This window comes from Patiria miniata, unplaced genomic scaffold (genome assembly GCF_015706575.1).
Source record: "Patiria miniata isolate m_02_andy unplaced genomic scaffold, ASM1570657v1 HiC_scaffold_3, whole genome shotgun sequence".
In the NCBI taxonomy this organism is placed as follows: Eukaryota; Metazoa; Echinodermata; class Asteroidea; order Valvatida; family Asterinidae; genus Patiria; species Patiria miniata.
In genome coordinates, this window is record NW_024037069.1 from 19,161,327 (window position 1) to 19,179,340 (window position 18,014).

Consider the following 18,014-nt stretch of genomic DNA (forward strand, 5'->3'; position numbering starts at 1 on the left):
AGGTGGTAAAAGAACAAAATAAACAACAATTTTGAATTTTTTTTTTGTCAACAGCTGACGAGATGGCACCAATGATCAACACCTTCCCATCGGACATCACTGTCATGGTTCCCTTTGGCAGCACGGGTACCCCGGTCACCTGGGACGAGCCAACGTCAAGTGACAACTCTGGAACGTCTATCCCGAGCAGTAACATTCCCTCTGGTAGCACCTTCCCCGTCGGATCCACCCCGGTTATGTACACCTTCACTGATCCATCTGGCAACACGAGAACCGAAACTTTCAACGTCAACGTTGTCATGATGCGTAAGTGTTGAACTAGAGCAACCTTGTTGTAAATTGTTTGTTCCAGTTATTATTCGGGTAATCTGCATGTTGCGGGTTCAAGTCCAGCCTGGGGTTGTGGTGTGTGTGCCCTTGGGCAAGGCACTTTGTCGCTCGTTGCTTCTCCCCACCCGGGAGTATGAAATTGGGTACATGTGAGGGCAGAGATGGTTATTGTGATTGATTTTAGCAGCTTCGCCCGAAAATGGCAGCATCGAGTTGTATATTCCCCAGGGAGTTGAGAATGTTTTTGGAATGTTTCATTGGCCCAATGAGCAGGGTTATAATGATGTAGCACATTGAGCATCAATATTGGGTGATATCTGCGCTTTATACAAACGGAATAATTATTCACGTCATGGACGGCTTTTTTATAATATGTTGGCCCAGTAGGTTCTGTTTATCATATAAGAGAATAATCTTACCAACTGAAGTATAAAAGTATCGTTATTTTCACACCACTTAAAATTGTTAAAAAAAAAAATCACTTCCCCTTTTGTGGTTACACCACTGCTGATTTGGCCATAAGCCACGCCCACTTTTTCGTTTGTGTACATTTCAAACAGTGCTTGTGTCCAGTCTAACCAAGCTAACATGTCCACCTGATCATAAGTCGCAATCTAATTGGGCAGTGGCACTGTCACCTGACCAAAAGATGTGATCTGATTGGTCAATGCCCACTTGTTTGAATGACAGACAGGAAGGGACCATAGTCATGCAAATTACTGATCATTATATTCCTCTGTCAACAGCCGACGAAGAAGACCCATTCGTCCAAGAATTCCCAGAGGACATCACCGTGACGGTCCCCTTTGGCTCCACCAACACCCCGGTCAATTGGCCCCAGCCGCAGGTTACTGACAACTCCGGCACGGTCAACACCATAACCAACAGGCAGCCTGGTAGCTCTTTCCCCCCAGGCACAACCCCTGTCATGTACACCTTCACTGACCCGTCGGGTAACATCGTCACACGGACATTTGACGTCAACGTGGTGGTTCTGCGTAAGTTTATTTTAAGATATTTTTAATCTGTTTTGTCGTAACGTGGAGTGCCGTGCAGTGGCCTCGTGGTCTGGAGCATTGAATTTGTGGTCTGCGGGTAATGCTGCAGGCTGTGGGTTTGAGTCCAGCCTGGGGTCATTGTGCCCTTGGCCACTTTGTCACTCATTGCTTCTCCCCACAGTAAATGGGTACCTGTGAAGGCAGAGATGGTTACTGTGGTTGATTCTAGCTGCTTGGCGCCAAAATGGCGTCATCCAACTGTATACTCCTCAGGGATCTGAGATGGTATTTGGAATGTTTCATTGGCATGTAGCGCCATGAGCACCAATACCAGTGGATATGTGTGCTTTATAAATACACAAAATTATAATGTAACTTTTTTTTGTTGACAGCCGACAACGAGGCACCTTCTGTTACCAGGTTCCCGGCAGACATTACGATCACGGTGCCTTACGGCGAGGAAGAGGCGGTCGTGAACTGGGACGAGCCGACTTCCACGGATAACTCCGGATCTACCTTGCAGACTCCCTCTCGACCCTCGGGAAGCACCTTCCCCGTCGGGAACACGCCGGTCACTTACACCTTCACTGACCCGTCTGGAAACATTTACGAACGGACCTTCAACGTCAACGTGGTTCAATTGCGTAAGTACAGAAAACTCTTTAAACAGAACTCGACCCATCAAACCCCAACGGCATGTTTTGTTGGAATCTGTCAGGATGGGTACAGTACCCCTAAACTGACAGTCTTTTACATTGGGTCGGCACACCTCCAGAAACAAAGTCAGAAATATGCCTGTGCAGTTTCTTATATGGTGCTGAATTTGTCAGGGTGGATATGGTTCCTAATAAATCATGCTAGGGAGTTGGGGTTAATTCTTTAAATACAATTGTTGGCAACATGTTTTTGAACTGAAGTGGGGAATTTTGGTAACTTTCTTCTGTGAGCATATTTTTATTTTAGTGCAGAATAAATTTGGTTGTCACGGACAATTGTGAAGACCGGGTGAATAGAAAAATACATCAACAAGTGCTTTGTCCAATATTTTGATGGCCAGTGTATGGACAAACGAAGAAAATATAGACCAATGAAGAAACGTAAAAAAAAAAGCAAAATGAATGTACAAATTGCATTGGATTATCACTTTCCACACATTTAAAAAGATTATAACAGTTCAACCTATCATCAACCAATTATTTATCATTTTGTGTTAAACAAAAGCTTTCCTCTTCATCCATTCTCTTTTCTTCATAGCTTTTTTTTGTCCACTTAAGTTAAGTTGCCATTCCCATACGCATACCATCTCTCCACTTCTACTTTGCTATCGTTTGTTTGCATTTTTTTCTTTGCCCTAATATTTCACTTTTGTATTGCTCCATGTCATTTGATAAAATTTTTATTTCAAATTCCAGCGGACGGCATCATTCCTCGCATCGTGGATTCCCCCGAGGACATCGAAGTCTTTGTTCCTTTCGGCACCACGGGCTCCAATGTCAACTGGTCCCCGCCGACAGCTACCGACAACTCTGGCAGGGTCACTCCCACCACCTCCCAGGAGCCTGGGAGCTTCTTCCCTCTTGGGACGACTCCGGTTACCTACGTCTTTACCGATCCCTCTGGAAATGAAGCTAGGACAACTTTCACCGTCAAAGTGACTGAGCTGCGTAAGTATCATTTTGTTTTTCCCCATTATTTCAAACTTGTTCTTGTTAAAAAAAAGAGAAGCAAGGCTGGCCTCGTTGAGCCAAACATTTCATTCTATTACAGAAAACAGCTTGCCCTGTTTGCCTACATTTGCATATCAGCGCGCAATCGCAGGTAAACATAGGCGTAGATTTTCATACTGGAACAGAAAACGCCTTTGGATTTTAGGAATTCCATTACAGAAAACAACTCGCCTCCGTTTGCCTATATTTGCATATCAGTGCGCAATCGTAGGTAAACATAGGCGTGGATTTTCATACTGGATCGGAAAACGCCTTTGGATTTTAGGAATTCCATTACAGAAAATGTCTCCCCTCCGTTTACCTGCGCTTGTGCACTGATATGCAAATATAGGTAAACAGAGGCGAGTGTTTTCTTGCTAGAATGGAAAATCCTTTTGGGTTTTAGGAAGTTGAGGACAATATGCTGACCCTTTGGGTAGCGCAACGAAAAATAAACGGTCTCTTGTCTCTCTAGATGAAATGAAATTCTGAAGACACGGGATCCATCTTGTGAAGATTTCTCTTGATCTTCTATAAAAAAAATAGGCGTCCTGTAAAAATTGTTTTCCATTTTATACCAGCCCTGTCAAACTGGCACCGTAACTGTACAATTAACCTTTGCAAGTACAAAGAATGTAGCTTGGGATAAAGTATTTTTAAAAACAAAATAAATAAATAATGTGTGACTTTTCAATCTACAGTGGTGTACTGTCGGAAGTAACCCAACATACAACTTAAATGGGACCACTTCAAGACTGTCAGTATTTAAGTGACATTGTTGAGTAAAGATGACCATAGCGGGATTTGAACCTGCAACCTCCAGAAGACCTTGTTTCAAATGCCACTTTTTCTCGCCTCCACCCCTTGTAGCTGATTCCATTCCACCCATGATCACCTCCATGTCCGAGGACATCACAATCACCGTCCCCTTCCAGTCCCCCGGCACCACGGTCAGCTGGACCGAGCCCACGGCCACCGATAACTCCGGCACCTTCTCCAGCACCAGGACCAATGAGCCCGGTTCCTTCTTCCCGACGGGATCCGTCACGCCCGTCACTTACACCTTCACTGACCCAGCTGGCAACCCCGTCAGCACCACCTTCACCGTCCGTGTAGTTGAAGAACGTAAGTTGTTTTTAATTTTTAAAGTGAATCCTATATACAGCTAACTATAACACGAAAGACAAATTACAAATTAATATTGAAACGGAGTGCATTGTCGTTTCCTGTTACATTTTAAACACATTGAACATGAATTGATGTTCTGCATTATTTTATTTTAATAGAATTTTTTTTTTCAATTACTTTAACCAATTTTTTTTTTGTGGATTTATCTATATGCATATTTGTTTTAGCATTGCAAGTTTCATGATCTTGAAAAGGATCTTACAAAAATTTCAACTATGAGTGTTTTTTTCTATTGACAGATTTTATTCAATTAACTTATCCAATCTTTCTCTTTCTTGTGGATTCATCTCCATTCATATAATTTGCTTCAAGATTGCCTATTCAGTTTGATATCTGATCAAGTTGAAATGATCTTGAAAACGATCTTACAAAAATTTCAGCTATGAGCGTCCTTACAAACTAATGAAACCTTTTTTTATTTTTAAGAGAAGTTACCTCCACAGAAGAGCCTTGGCCTAATCTCACAGTGCTCTAGGCTTGTCTCAGTTTTGTTATGAATGAATAGGTATTATTTGTAAGCATCAGTTACTACAATAAAAACATCTTAATGAAAACATTTGTTCAAACAAGGCATTGCATCTGATTCACTAATAGTCTATCAGCTTCGGTCCAAAAATTGGGCCACCAGTATCAAATGATCAAAAAGAGCAATGTTCATAGCAATTTTTGGCAAGGTATACATATCTTAAATTGGAAAATGTGTGATAGCTTTGTAGTGTGACTGGTGGTAGTTTTTTGGGTGTTATCACTTTAAAAAAAAATTTCAAATTGGCCGCCAATATGCTGGAACCGGATTACTTGTATGTGGTAACAAGCATGTTTTGGCTGCCATTGTTTCAAAAACAGTGATAGCACTCAAAAAGCTGCCACCTCTGCAATGCTATAACATATTTTCCAACTACAGGGGTGCATACCTTGCCAGAAATCACAATGACCATTATTCCCCTCATTTGATGCCGACCAAACCCCCAGGCTGATGGCCTATAAACCAATAAGCCACTTGCGTGTAACCTATACCCTTTGGGATTTACATTTGAAAAACGTCTGGTACAATGACTTGCTCAGAATGCTTGACACATTTTAACTGTGAATTCTCCAGACCAAAGACACTGTTGCTAATCACATGATTCGGGGCAAGCTCTTGCATAGTTACGTAAGAGACGCTCAGCACCAATACATCGTTCACAATGGGTGAGAATGGCACAAAGACACCAGACCATGCCGGAGCTGGGGGTTGCTAGCATAAGGCTTGCCCCGAATCACGCGATATAGTAACAGTCTCTTTGGTCGGGAGAATGCTAGGTTAAAACGTGCAAAGCATTGTATTAAGTCAGCGTTCCAGATTTTATTCAAATTTAACACGCAAGTGGCTTATTTTGCGAAGCCTTCAAAGATTCAAAATTCACCTGATTTTATCGTCCTGTATCCTCGCAGCGGACAGGGAAAACCCCATGCTCATCACCTGCCAGACAGACATCACCTTCCACGTCATGATGGGCAAAGCTCCGGTACCGGTCTACTTCACCGCGCCCACGGCCAGCGACAATTCCGGCCGAGTCAACCTGGTCATGCACACCAAGAACCCGGGCGAGCTGTTCAATGCCGGCCGGACCACCGTGCAGTACAGATTCCAAGACCAAGCCGGAAATATGGCAGATTGCATCTTCAACGTCGATGTTGTTGAAGGTAACTCTCTCGCAAGACTTAAAATAACAAAGCATATTGGGATTGAGTCAAGTAGACTGAAAGATAATTTGAAGATGTTGGAATTAAGTGGGCGAAAAAGTAAAAGTGTTGCCTGGGGAACAGGCCTTTCATCTCAAAATAAGCGGGATACGTCTTGGACAAGTTTTCACTTTAGGCCCACTGTATTGGTATTAGTTGCAGTGTTCTCAATGATTTGAACAACTTCATTAGCATTTTCCCACAATCGGTTTGTGAACAATGCCGAAAACTTCCTTCCAAGAAGTTTATGGGGAGGTTAATCAGAATCTCAAGACTATTAAGGAATGAATTGAGCCCCGTATTGGTTGAACCTGGCAGTGAGAAATCCAAGACTTTCAGTGAGATGAGACCTAAAGGTGATTGAACTCGGTTTACTGAAAACATTTTTCCAAAAAGGATTTCAGATTTAATACAGAGATGATTCAGAGGTTGGAGAAGACCCCCAAATTTTCTTGAAGAAATCCAGAAAATCGGGTACTGAAAAATCCAATCCACATTTGAGCTTTGCTGCGATTCGAACCTGGGTCGCAGAGGAGGTGGGAAGTACCACTGCACAGAGCGGACTCCCAAAACTGGACTACTTTGATCCATTTCAACATCAAACAATGCAAATCACTTATCTGTTGTCCCTTCGAAAGATTCCTTTTTGACCTTTGACATTTGTTCTTTCAGCCAATCCCTGCTCGCCGGAGCCCTGTCAGAACGGTGCTGCCTGCGTCCCGACCACGCTGACTACATACACCTGTATCTGCCCTGACTGCTTTACTGGAGAAACATGCGAGGCTGGTAAGTCAGAAAATATTTGTTTGTGTTAAGCAAAAATTTAGCTGAGAATCGGTCGCAAGCAATATACACGACATGACATTTTGGCATGTAAGCTGTTTTTGACAAGCAAATATTTTCTATGCTCAGCAAATGTTTTCTATGTTCAGCAAGTATTTTCTGTGCTGAGCAAATATTTTCTATGCTGAGCAAGTATTTTCTATGCTGAGCAAGTATTTTCTATGCTGAGCAAGTATTTTCTATGCTGAGCAAGTATTTTCTGTGCTGAGCAAGTATTTTCTGTGCTGAGCAAGTATTTTCAATGCTAAGCAAATATTGTCAATGCTAAGCAAATATTTTCTACGCTAAGCAAATGTTTTCTGTGCTAAGCACATATTTTCTATGCTAAGCAAGTTTTTTTCTAGGCCTAGTAACTTTTTTACTATGCTGAGCAAATGCTTTCAATGCTAAGCAAGCAAGTTTTTTATGCTTGGCACCCAAGTCTTAAGCATTTTGATATGATTTCTTATTTGTGTTTTTCTTTGACAGCTGTGGATGCTTGCGCGGCCAACGCTTGCCAGAATGGAGCCGCATGCGCTGCCTTGTCTGGTACCTGTACTCAGTATGAGTGCCAGTGCCCTGCCTGCTACATCGGACAGTACTGCCAAACCTGTAAGTGAACAATTTTCCTTCTTATCAAACTGTAAATAGAACATCGATTTTATTTTCTTCTGTGTTGACATTTAAGCAATCCAGATTGCGCACAATTCCTGTAGGCCATTGAAATTGAAAACTCCTGATATTTCAATTTGGTTTCGTTACTATAGATGTGGACAGTTGTGAGAACCACCAGTGTGCCAACGGAGCCCAGTGTACGGCCAGCCCAGACAGCTGTATCGAGTATACCTGCCAGTGCCCACCATGCTTCACCGGACGCTACTGTGATGTCCGTAAGTTAGCCAAAAATTATACGAATCCTCATTTTTTTTTTTTTTACGCCACACAACGGGCCCTTCCTGTCTGGTGACCACGGTAACTCTGTACTTGATCATTGTGCACACTCAAGAACCCAAGAAACTTAAATGTGGGATTCACCAAGGATTTTTCAAGCTGCGTAATGTCCTTTCATGTTTTGTGTGCGTAGGAAAAAGTACCTAGAAAGTTTTCTTGATTAATCTAGATTCGCTATTCTAGAGCATATCCACAATTAAAAACATGCCGCATTGACAGAAAAAACAGTGTACAAAATTGGACAAAGAAGCTGCTCGGACAGAAACGACATTTTGAGCTGCAATAAACACCCAGAAAGCATTTAACATTACGCAATTCGTTGGGACAAATATGAGAAAATGGTCGGTCATTGCCTGTCCGACAGCACTTTCAACCCCGGCAATTATATTGGCTTGAAATTGATATGTGACTTATAATATTTGTGTCTTTTCCTTTGCAGCGGTCTCTGCTTGTGACAGCCATGCCTGCCAGAGTGGAGGTCTGTGTGTACCGTCCTCGCTGACTCCCAATGCTCTCTACTCCTGCTCTCAGTACAGGTGCTCCTGCAGCGGTTGCTTCACCGGTGCTCGCTGCGAGATCCGTAAGTTGAATCTCTTAGTTTCTGTACTGCCCCAAACCGCCCCAGCATGCGATTTTTGGTGTCTATTGGTTGGATGCTCCAATGTCATGCATAATTCAGTTTTCCTTTGAATTGTTGCAAGACACTTAGCTTTTGTTTCCTTTTTCCCTTTAAATCAAATTATCTAAACGATAAATTCAGAGAAGAAAAACAGTTGATGAAAATGAGCAGCGACGATGTGGATTCGAACCGGGAATCTTTGTATCCATAGCTCATCACGCTATCCACTAGGCTACTGTGTGGTAGCTCGACGACAACCGTTCTTTAAAATGCTTTAAAGTAAACTGGTTGACTAAATAACAACAGTGCTCTTGATATCACTGTTCATGAATGAACATACTGGCCCGATTGAAACTATTGAATTATTCATGACTTGGGAGCATCCCATCAATCGAACTGAACGTTTTTACGCATTCTTCAGGGTATTGCAATGTAATAATATGCTATAATTGGTAAAAAATTGTAACGCAAGAATTGCATATGGCTATTAAAAAGTGTTTCTTAAAATGCTGTTAGGATTTGTTGCTTAACACATGATTGTTCGATTAGTCTTAATGCCAGATTTTGATTTGTTGTTAGACAATTGATTTGTCATAAAAAAAGTTGTTGCTTTATTGTGATTGGTCAGTTACTTGACATGTGATTGGTCAGTTACTCGACATGTAATTCATCAGTTGCAATTTTATTGGTTTGTTCTGGTTGTGTACCTGACATCTGATTGGAAACTGGATCGCTTCCCATCTGATTGTTGATTGCGATTGGTCGGTTACTTGGCATGTGATTGGTCAATTGCAATTTGATTGGTTGGCTCTGATAGTTGCCCGACACCTGCCTGATTGGTAATTTGATCACTTTCAATCGGATGGTCGACTGCGATTGGTCAGTTTCTAGACATGTGATTAGTCCATTACATTTGATTGGTTTATCTAATTGCTCACCTGCCACCTGATTGGTAATTTGATGAATTGCTATCAGATGGTTTGTTATGATTGGTCAGTTACTCATCATGTGGTCATTCACTCGCCCTCTGATTGGTTCACTTCCCTTGTCTCAGAGCGTGATGCCTGCAACCCCAACCCATGTCTGAACAGCGGTGCCTGCTCTTCCCTGCCTGACTCCTGCTACTCCTACACCTGCCAATGCAGCGGCTGCTTCACTGGCTTCAACTGTGAAATCCGTAAGTAGTCAAATGAGATACGAGAACCATTTAGAGCTTTCACTGACCTAGCCTGTATCCAGGTACGGAAAAGTCGGCATCGCCATTGTAGTAGGCAAAGATTGTATAGGTAGTAGGCAAGCCTTCGAAGCTGTGATGGGTGGCAAAAACTGAGAAAAATGCGGAGCTAACACTCAGTGCTGGGTCAACCGTATACGGCACAAATGACCATAAATGTCATTTGATAAAGAGTTTGCAGTTTAAATAAGCCCTATTGTCTAGTTTAGAATTGCTAACCGTGGTGGCCCATCATGCGGAAACTGATCAGTAAAGACAAGTGGTAAAGAAGGAGCTTTGTTTTCTTTTCTTTTGCTGGTATTTGAAAGGGTTACCCTGAAGTCGCATCTTTATACCCTAACCACCTAAGGTGCGTGAAAAATCATATCAAAATTTTGAGGATTCAGGCCTGTTGGGGTTATAGAGGCTCAAAGTGCCAGTAAAACAAAACAAAAAATCTGTGGTTTCTTCCTGATGAAATTACATTAACTTTATTACAGAATATCTTAAGCAAAAACATTTGTAGAGATCGGTACGTCATGTTGGCTTGAAGCACGGTATCATTGGACTTGACTAACGTACCTTTCTCCTGGTTCTTGCAGCCATTGCGTCGGCGTGCGCCAACAACCCATGCCAGAATGGCGGTGTGTGCAGTGACGTACAGGGAGCCTGCGGTGCCTACACATGTACCTGCCCCAACGGCTTCATCGGACTCAACTGTGAAACAAGTAAGGCTACATTTTGCTTACTTTGTAAATACTAGTCACTTTAGTTGCTCGGTATTCTATTGATTCATTGTGTGTTGACATTGGTTTGTTCGGTATTTTCATATATTGAAAGTGTTTTTACACTTTAAATTGCGTTTAAGCAGTCGTTAGAGTAATAGGCAGGTAAATTTTGATAAAGTAAAAAAAAATGATTCCGTCAGTTTTAGACTGTCTAAAATGAATACTGTCTATGGCTATGAGCTCTATGGCTATGCTAGTAGACATTGGCGTAAGTCTAAGTCGTAGTCCTATAAGACCCTATGGCCATAAGCTGTATGGCTATGGCTATAAGATATTGGTTTATCTTATCAACGCAGCTTGTGATATATTGTCAAAGTAAATGATATGCAAATTGACGCGGAACGCACAAAATCTGAGACAAACAAAACTAAGTGTTCAAAAACTCCATAGGGTTGTCTAAGGGGTGTGGCTTACTCGCAAACGGCGATAGGTCAATTAGATTTAAGTTTGTCTAACTCTGGATACTTCTCCTATAATGAGTTTATACCTCTGGCTCTTTTCAGAACCATTCTCTGATCTTAGTTGAGAAATTATTCCCACATGGTGTTTTCGCAAACCTGGATAGTCGTATTTAACGTCTGTAATTTTGTATTTATTCCAGCGATCTCTGAGAACCCTAACCCATGCAACAGCTTCCCCTGCAAGAACGGAGCGTCTTGCCTGACCATGGACGCCGACCACTACATGTGCCTGTGCACCAGCGAGTACGTGGGACCCAACTGCAACACGCAGAAAGGTAAACCAACATCATTGGCAAATTTTTTTTTTTAGGATAAGCCTGTATAACTTTGGAGAGTGATGTCTTTCAGATGATTTGTCACCGATTATCATAAAAATCAAATGGAGGTTTTGCACTAGATGTCAAATTTTCAACTCTGGCTACCAAAAACATTTGTGTTTGATAAAACAACACCTGCCCGTTTAGGGTATGAGGAAAAACAAAGTCGGGGGTAAAGTCGGAAAGAATGTTGCAACCTGACACTACTTCAAGCAGCTGTGTACAAAGTCTATGGAGAGTCAAGAAAAATTTTCGAAGTATTTCTTAACAGAATTGGAAATGTTTCTCAGTCCCCGATTCATGTCTTATCATCATTTTTGCAATGACTGACCTTCATTGAGATGATATAATAGAAAAAAGTAGCTTCAGGTTGCAATGTTCTTTCCGTAAAGTTGGTGAGATTTGAAGAAATGCAAGTTTGTAGTTCTAGCAGCAGCTGTGTATCATATTTTCCAGACATCTTTTTATGTTTTTAATACAAAATTTGAAGAAAGATAATTCATTCTGCCGATCTTTTTCCCTCCAGTGAATGCTCCCCAGTTGGACGCCTGTGGTTCCTTCCCCTGCATCAACGGAGCGGCTTGCTACAACGGCTTCAACAGCGGCTCTGGCAGTAACTCCTTCATCCCGCAGTACTCCTGCGTCTGCGCCAACGGTTTCACCGGCACCAACTGCGATACTCCTACTGGTGAGCTATTTTGAAAACATCTTGTAAACATTTGACAGAAAAAAATCTCATTAGACAAAAAAAAACCAACGTATAGATAGCACTTCGGTCTCACTCACAAAAGCCTTTGAAGGATTCTTGTTTTCCTGTTTGTGAAGTTGGTAAAGTCTGTTCAAAGCCTTTACAAATCGTGCGGTTGTTAATATCCGGTTTCTGTGACATGAAACATCTGGGAAAATTTTCTATTCCCTCTGGATGGGATGCCAGTATGTCGCAGTTTATTTTCCAACTAGTGGTGGTACCAATTGACACTCTTGTTGGAGGGGCAAGTTGGAGTAAAGCGGCTTGCGCAAGGACATAACATATTGCCAGCAGCTGGATTTGAATATCTGACCACTGATCCTACACACAAGGATAAACGACTCGGCCAAACTCATGGTTAGACGCGTGATAACGCCCCGTACAGGTGGCAAAAACTATGAATGCTTGTCAACAAAGACCCCTGCGCGCAGCAGCTTTCAGATTTGCAGGACTGTGCCGATCTGCATCACGCGTCCAACCAATTAAGGCAAGTCTGCTCGGTGCATTTTGTACTAGAGCTCGGAACAGTCGTTTATCCTTGTGTGTAGGATCCGTGCCCTGACCCTCTGATCACGAGTCGCAAACCCCAACTGTTAGGCCACTCCCCCTTGTGCCAATTGGCTAGTCCATGCAATTTGCATAAAATATGCTTGACCAATCAAAAGAATATGCACAAACAAGTTTCATCTTTACCTGAAAAAGGTGCAACTGAGCATGGCAGAGAAGGGAGTTTTGCCACTGAAGAATATCTCTTGAGGAGGAAATTGCTCCTAGATTTCACTAAACATAAATCTAAACTTTTTGTTGTCTTACAGGAAGTGCACCAGCCCTGGACATCTGTAATCTTGGTGAGAGACCCCCGTGCAGGCAAGGAGCTCAGTGCTCCAACGCTTTCCACAGCTTGAACTCCGACGTTGACTACTTCTGCGCTTGCCCCGTCGGATACTTGGGACACAACTGCGAGACTACAAGTAAGTTGAATTAGAATCCTCATGCCCTCTCAGACAGTGTAGGTAGATGCACAAACTGCTAAAAAAATAATGCTGGACAATCGGTTTTCATTATTGAACTTTTAGTACAAAATTTGACCAAGCGCTACCATCTGTGCTTCGAAAATCTCTTCAACCTTTATTTCATCCTCTGCTCTATTGTTTCCAAAAATTATTCACAGATTTGCAAATTATGCTCCGGAAAAGAATATTCAGTGACATGAATAGGGACACTTTTCATGAATGGACCTGTTACATAATGACGTCACGCTTTGTTTACATGTGCGCTTTCCTATGGGAGCTTGGTAGATCTCCTTCCAACATTTTGGGGTTTTTTTTTCGTTAGAAATTTTTCAATAAAACAAGCTTGAGATCGTTTACTTTGAAGAATGGTTTAAATTTCATTATCTAATGCATGGGCATTAATCAGTGGGGATGGAGGGAAAAGTCCCCCCCCCCCCCATTTTTAAGGGGGATATATCATATATCGTTTGTCTCCCCCCTCCCACTTTGTTTCGTCCCGGAATAAATGTTATAGCCTATTTACGGATTCTATAGCTCAGATTACCTGATTCAGTGATGCCACAAACTCAAAAATTGTGTTTAAATTTTGATCTTTTGCAAAAAAAATTGGTTATAGTGGTCAGAAATTGCCTCAGATTGCACCACCGAGCATCTAGAATCCAAAATGATTCATGCTGCAAGGGCTTCGCGCTCGCATTAGTTGTGATCAACGTATGTCCCCCCCCCCACTTTTAAAAAGTGATTGACGCCGTTGCTCTAATGTGTGAATGGTATTTTAAATCCCAGACTTTATAAAAGAAAGGCTTTATAACCATGGACGTTGTGTTTTGTTGTTGATTTCTTGTAGTCAGCAGCCCGTGCCTGAGCAACCCATGCAAGAACGGAGCCAACTGCGTTGCCTTCAACACGTTCTTCATGTGTGAATGCTTATCTGGGTTCGGGTCCAAGACTTGCGAATCACGTGTCGGTGAGTAGCCTACATTTCTTTGTGAATGACAAGCCCTTAAAAAACCCTCAAATCTCGCACAATTGAAATCACTTGAAACTGTCAACATTTCCACCTACAGTGTCAACATTCATGTGAATGTCAAATTTTGTAAAAAATAAAAAATTGAGAATGCTTTTCCTAAATCACATCAGAAACCAAGGAATAATGTTCTTAAAAACTCATTTGGGTGTCCCGTTTTGTTTTCATTTCTGACAATGTTTTTGTTTTAATTTCTGTTAAACAGATTTTTGTTTTGCGATATTATTATGAAACTGTATTTTTGTGATTTAGTGTGGTTTTGAAGGAAAAAAGTTTGAAACACCGTTTGTCTCCTTATATAGGACAGAGCATATTATCCAAAGTTTCCGACTTTTTTCTTCAAAATTATAAACTAAAAAAAATGATTTCATGTCACACAGACCAACCGCAAACATACACTTATTGATAATTTCAAATTTCAAGTCTTTAAAAGCTTTCGGTTTTTTTGTACTTAGGAGACACTTCCACATCAACTAGTAACCTTTCGTGTCCAATATTAGCAAATTGATAGCAAAATTGTTTAAATATTTCTATGAAATGATTTTGTTTCCTTCCAGGTGACACCACTGCACCTTCCATCAGCGACTGCCCGGCGTCTATCTACGCTGGCGACAGCGGCCAAGCCGGCCAGACGGTGTCCTGGACCCCACCCACGGCCACGGACGAGTCTGGCGTGGCCACTCAGATCTATGCCTCCCACCAGCCCGACACACTGTTCAGCCGCGGCGTCACGCCCGTCACGTACATCTTCGCCGATGCCAGCCAAAACTACGCCCGTTGCATATTCTTCGTCAATATTGGTGGTGAGTTCTGAGAGCTCGGGGCTGAGTCCATCACAAGTCCAGTCACAAGTAACTGGGGATGAACTACGACAACAAAATGCTTTCATCACAGTTCAGGAACAGCTTGTGACTTGTCTTAAGACCAGAGGCCAATTTCACGGCGCTGCTAAGCACAAAAATTTGCTTAGCACAAAAAGTCTGGCTTATAAAAGCAGGTTACCAGCCAAAACTCCACGTGATGTATATTGCTTGTGATTAGTATTCAGCTGTTGTTTGCTTAGCATGAAAATCACATGGAGTTTTGGCTGATAGCCTGCTTTCATAAGCCAGACATTTTTTGTGCTAAGCAAATTTGTGTGCTTAGCAGCGCCGTGAAAATGGGCCCAGCTGACTTGTAATGGACTACAACACTATCGAGTATACAATTATACCAGTTTTTTTTTTACTACAAGTATTATACAATTTATTTTACGAAAGTGTTTTACTTTGCAAAACTGGTTACAGTTTTAGTGTAAATTTCAATAACTGAACCGAATTTATGACAATTGCAACACAATCATATAGCTGGTGACTGCAGGCATGACATTTTGGTATGCTGTTGTCTGCTAAGCATAGTCACTTTGTGCTTAGCAAATTCCTGTTCCTTTTTGTGCTTAAAGCATATTGTAAATTATACTGTGCTTTCTTCACAAGCTAGTTTCAAGTTCTTAACAAGACTAGCGGTTTTAGACCTGTAAAGCTGACTTCAGACCAGGGGTCTGTATATATTCGAGTCATTTTTTTTAGCCAAAGCGAGACTTGAGCAAGTCTATTTCCCAAGTGACATCGAGTCAGTGAGCGAGTCGATGATCGAGTCGGTCATGGAGATTGGCATAAAGAGGACTATAGTGGGCCCTCAGGGAACAGCAAACAATATAAAACTATTGTACATCCAACGGAATCATAACGGAATTATTTCGCTTTTGTTTCCACAGACAATATTCAGGTCATTGATAACACACCGCCAACCCTCACCAACTGCCCCACTGATATCGTCGTGACGGCCCCACTCGGTGCCAGCGGTGCGGTGGCCACCTGGACAAATCCGGACGTGACGGATGACTCGGTCGGTCCTATCAACCTGCAAGCGACCGCGACATCCGGCGATAGCTTCAATGTCGGAGAGACTACGGTCACTTTTACTGCCACGGACGCCTTTGGCAACATAAACAGATGCTCGTTCAAGGTCACTGTTGTTGGTAAGTGGACTTTTCCTTTATGTCTAATTACCAACTGGCCAAACTATACTGATTGGCCAACTATGCTGATTAGCCCCACTGACTGGCTGCAACTATCGACTGGCTGCAACTATCGACTGGCCCAACTATCGGCTGGCCCGAGTACTGGCTGGCCCGAGTACTGGCTGGCCCGAGTACTGGCTGGCCCGAGTACTGGCTGGCCCGAGTACTGGCTGGCCCGAGTACTGGCTGGCCCGAGTACTGGCTGGCCCGAGTACTGGCTGGCCCGAGTACTGGCTGGCCCGAGTACTGGCTGGCCCGAGTACTGGCTGGCCCGAGTACTGGCTGGCCCGAGTACTGGCTGGCCCGAGTACTGGCTGGCCCGAGTACTGGCTGGCCAACTACTGACTGGCCAACTACTGGCTGGCCAACTACTGGCTGGCCAACTACTGGCTGGCCAACTACTGGCTGGCCAACTACTGGCTGGCCAACTACTGGCTGGCCAACTACTGGCTGGCCAACTACTGGCTGGCCAACTACTGGCTGGCCAACTACTGGCTGGCCAACTACTGGCTGGCCAACTACTGGCTGGCCAACTACTGGCTGGCCAACTACTGGCTGGCCAACTACTGGCTGGCCAACTACTGACTGGCCAACTACTGACTGGCCAACTACTGACTGGCCAACTACTGACTGGCCAACTACTGACCGGCCAGTTTCCGACCGGCCAGTTTCCAATTGGGAAACTTTTACTCGTCTTTCACGCCTCAAAGTGTCCTCATTGTAGTCCATGCACAAATCCATCATTGCACATTCCACCTTTAAGACTTGAATATTACATTTGGCATTCGTAACATTTAATCCAATTCTTTCTTCCCGATCCAGCTTCATCAGACAACACCCCACCGGAAATCAGCAACTGTCCAATGGGTGCGTCGGCCACGGCTGATTCTGGAGCCACCAGCACTGAGGTCACGTGGGCAGCCCCAACGGCCGTGGATAACTCGGGCGGTCAGGTGTCCGTCCAGGCAACCCATCAGCCCGGAGACGGCTTCCCCGTCGGAGTCACCGACGTCACCTACACCTTCACCGATCTGTCTGGCAATGACGCATATTGCACTTTTGTCGTCATGGTTAACAGTAAGTTTTCACACCCAAATACATTTGAAAATATTGTTTTATTAACTTCAAATGCAAAGAATCTGGTGGTTTTTGTTTTAAACTGTTGTGGATTTAGGAATTTACCCAGAAGTTTATGTTACGGTCCTTCAAATCAGTTTCTGTGAATGACACTCATTTATATTTGTTCGCTTTTAAAAAAAAAATCTTGCAACATTAAGAAATGTTGGGTAACTGAATGTTATGCAGCAATTTTGGTCTTCGAAGCATGTCCATTTTGTGGTCCAAAGTTTGTTTCCAATGTCCTTGTGTTTTTAGCTGATATTGTTTTTGCAGACAAGGGCGGATAAAGGGGGCCATGGCCCTCCCAAATCAAACCCAATTTTTTTTTTCTCAAAGTGACTTCACAATAAAGGCAGGCACACCACAATCTTATCCCCCCCAAAAATTGGTTTAAGTGGTCAGAAATAGCCTCAGATCGCATCACAGACTTTCTAGAATCCAAACAAATTTTGGGACCCCACGCCGTAATTTTTTGGACCCACTTTTTGGGGACCAAAATTTTTTTGGGCCCCCAAAAAATGTGTGTTCTGGATCCGCCCTTGGAAGCGAATTGGAAGGTGAAGTGAATTTAACGTGAGGAAACATTTGCTGCAAAAATTGCCACAGCTGAAATGTGTCGGGATCTTTGCGAACTCTCATCGTGATGTCATAATTGAGAATACACGTTTCTTTCTGCACCGAGTATGAACTTACCTTAAAGGTAGAGTCCATCATTTGCAGCCATCCGAAAAGTAACTGGCGTAATTATTGTTGAAAAACTAACTTGGTTGAAAGATAGTAAGGAGACTAAACTCCCTGTGAAATTATTCTTTCTGGGAAGCTGTCATTTTGAAGTTATCAACGAAAGAAGGCATTTCCAACGGTGATTCTTAAGAAGCACCGTAGGAAAATTTAAATTAGTAGTTCGTTTTGTTATTCAGCGCAGCG

The 18,014-nt window shown here is 42.8% G+C and overlaps 1 protein-coding gene across 6 annotated transcripts in view; it reads left to right on the plus strand.

Annotated features, from left to right (window-relative positions):
• Positions 1 to 18,014, plus strand: part of LOC119737766 (mucin-3A-like) — a 60,791-nt gene that overhangs the window by 35,114 nt on the left and 7,663 nt on the right. For all 6 annotated transcript variants that reach the window (XM_038212356.1, XM_038212351.1, XM_038212352.1 and 3 more), the window contains 19 exons: positions 55 to 306; positions 1,077 to 1,328; positions 1,721 to 1,972; positions 2,741 to 2,992; positions 3,905 to 4,159; positions 5,657 to 5,908; positions 6,620 to 6,733; positions 7,259 to 7,381; positions 7,537 to 7,659; positions 8,160 to 8,300; positions 9,394 to 9,516; positions 10,155 to 10,280; positions 10,942 to 11,076; positions 11,645 to 11,806; positions 12,682 to 12,837; positions 13,727 to 13,846; positions 14,464 to 14,709; positions 15,663 to 15,926; positions 16,791 to 17,045. In XM_038212356.1, coding sequence (XP_038068284.1) covers positions 55 to 306; positions 1,077 to 1,328; positions 1,721 to 1,972; positions 2,741 to 2,992; positions 3,905 to 4,159; positions 5,657 to 5,908; positions 6,620 to 6,733; positions 7,259 to 7,381; positions 7,537 to 7,659; positions 8,160 to 8,300; positions 9,394 to 9,516; positions 10,155 to 10,280; positions 10,942 to 11,076; positions 11,645 to 11,806; positions 12,682 to 12,837; positions 13,727 to 13,846; positions 14,464 to 14,709; positions 15,663 to 15,926; positions 16,791 to 17,045 — 3,603 coding nt within the window. The remainder of the gene's footprint in view (positions 1 to 54; positions 307 to 1,076; positions 1,329 to 1,720; positions 1,973 to 2,740; positions 2,993 to 3,904; positions 4,160 to 5,656; positions 5,909 to 6,619; positions 6,734 to 7,258; positions 7,382 to 7,536; positions 7,660 to 8,159; positions 8,301 to 9,393; positions 9,517 to 10,154; positions 10,281 to 10,941; positions 11,077 to 11,644; positions 11,807 to 12,681; positions 12,838 to 13,726; positions 13,847 to 14,463; positions 14,710 to 15,662; positions 15,927 to 16,790; positions 17,046 to 18,014) is intronic.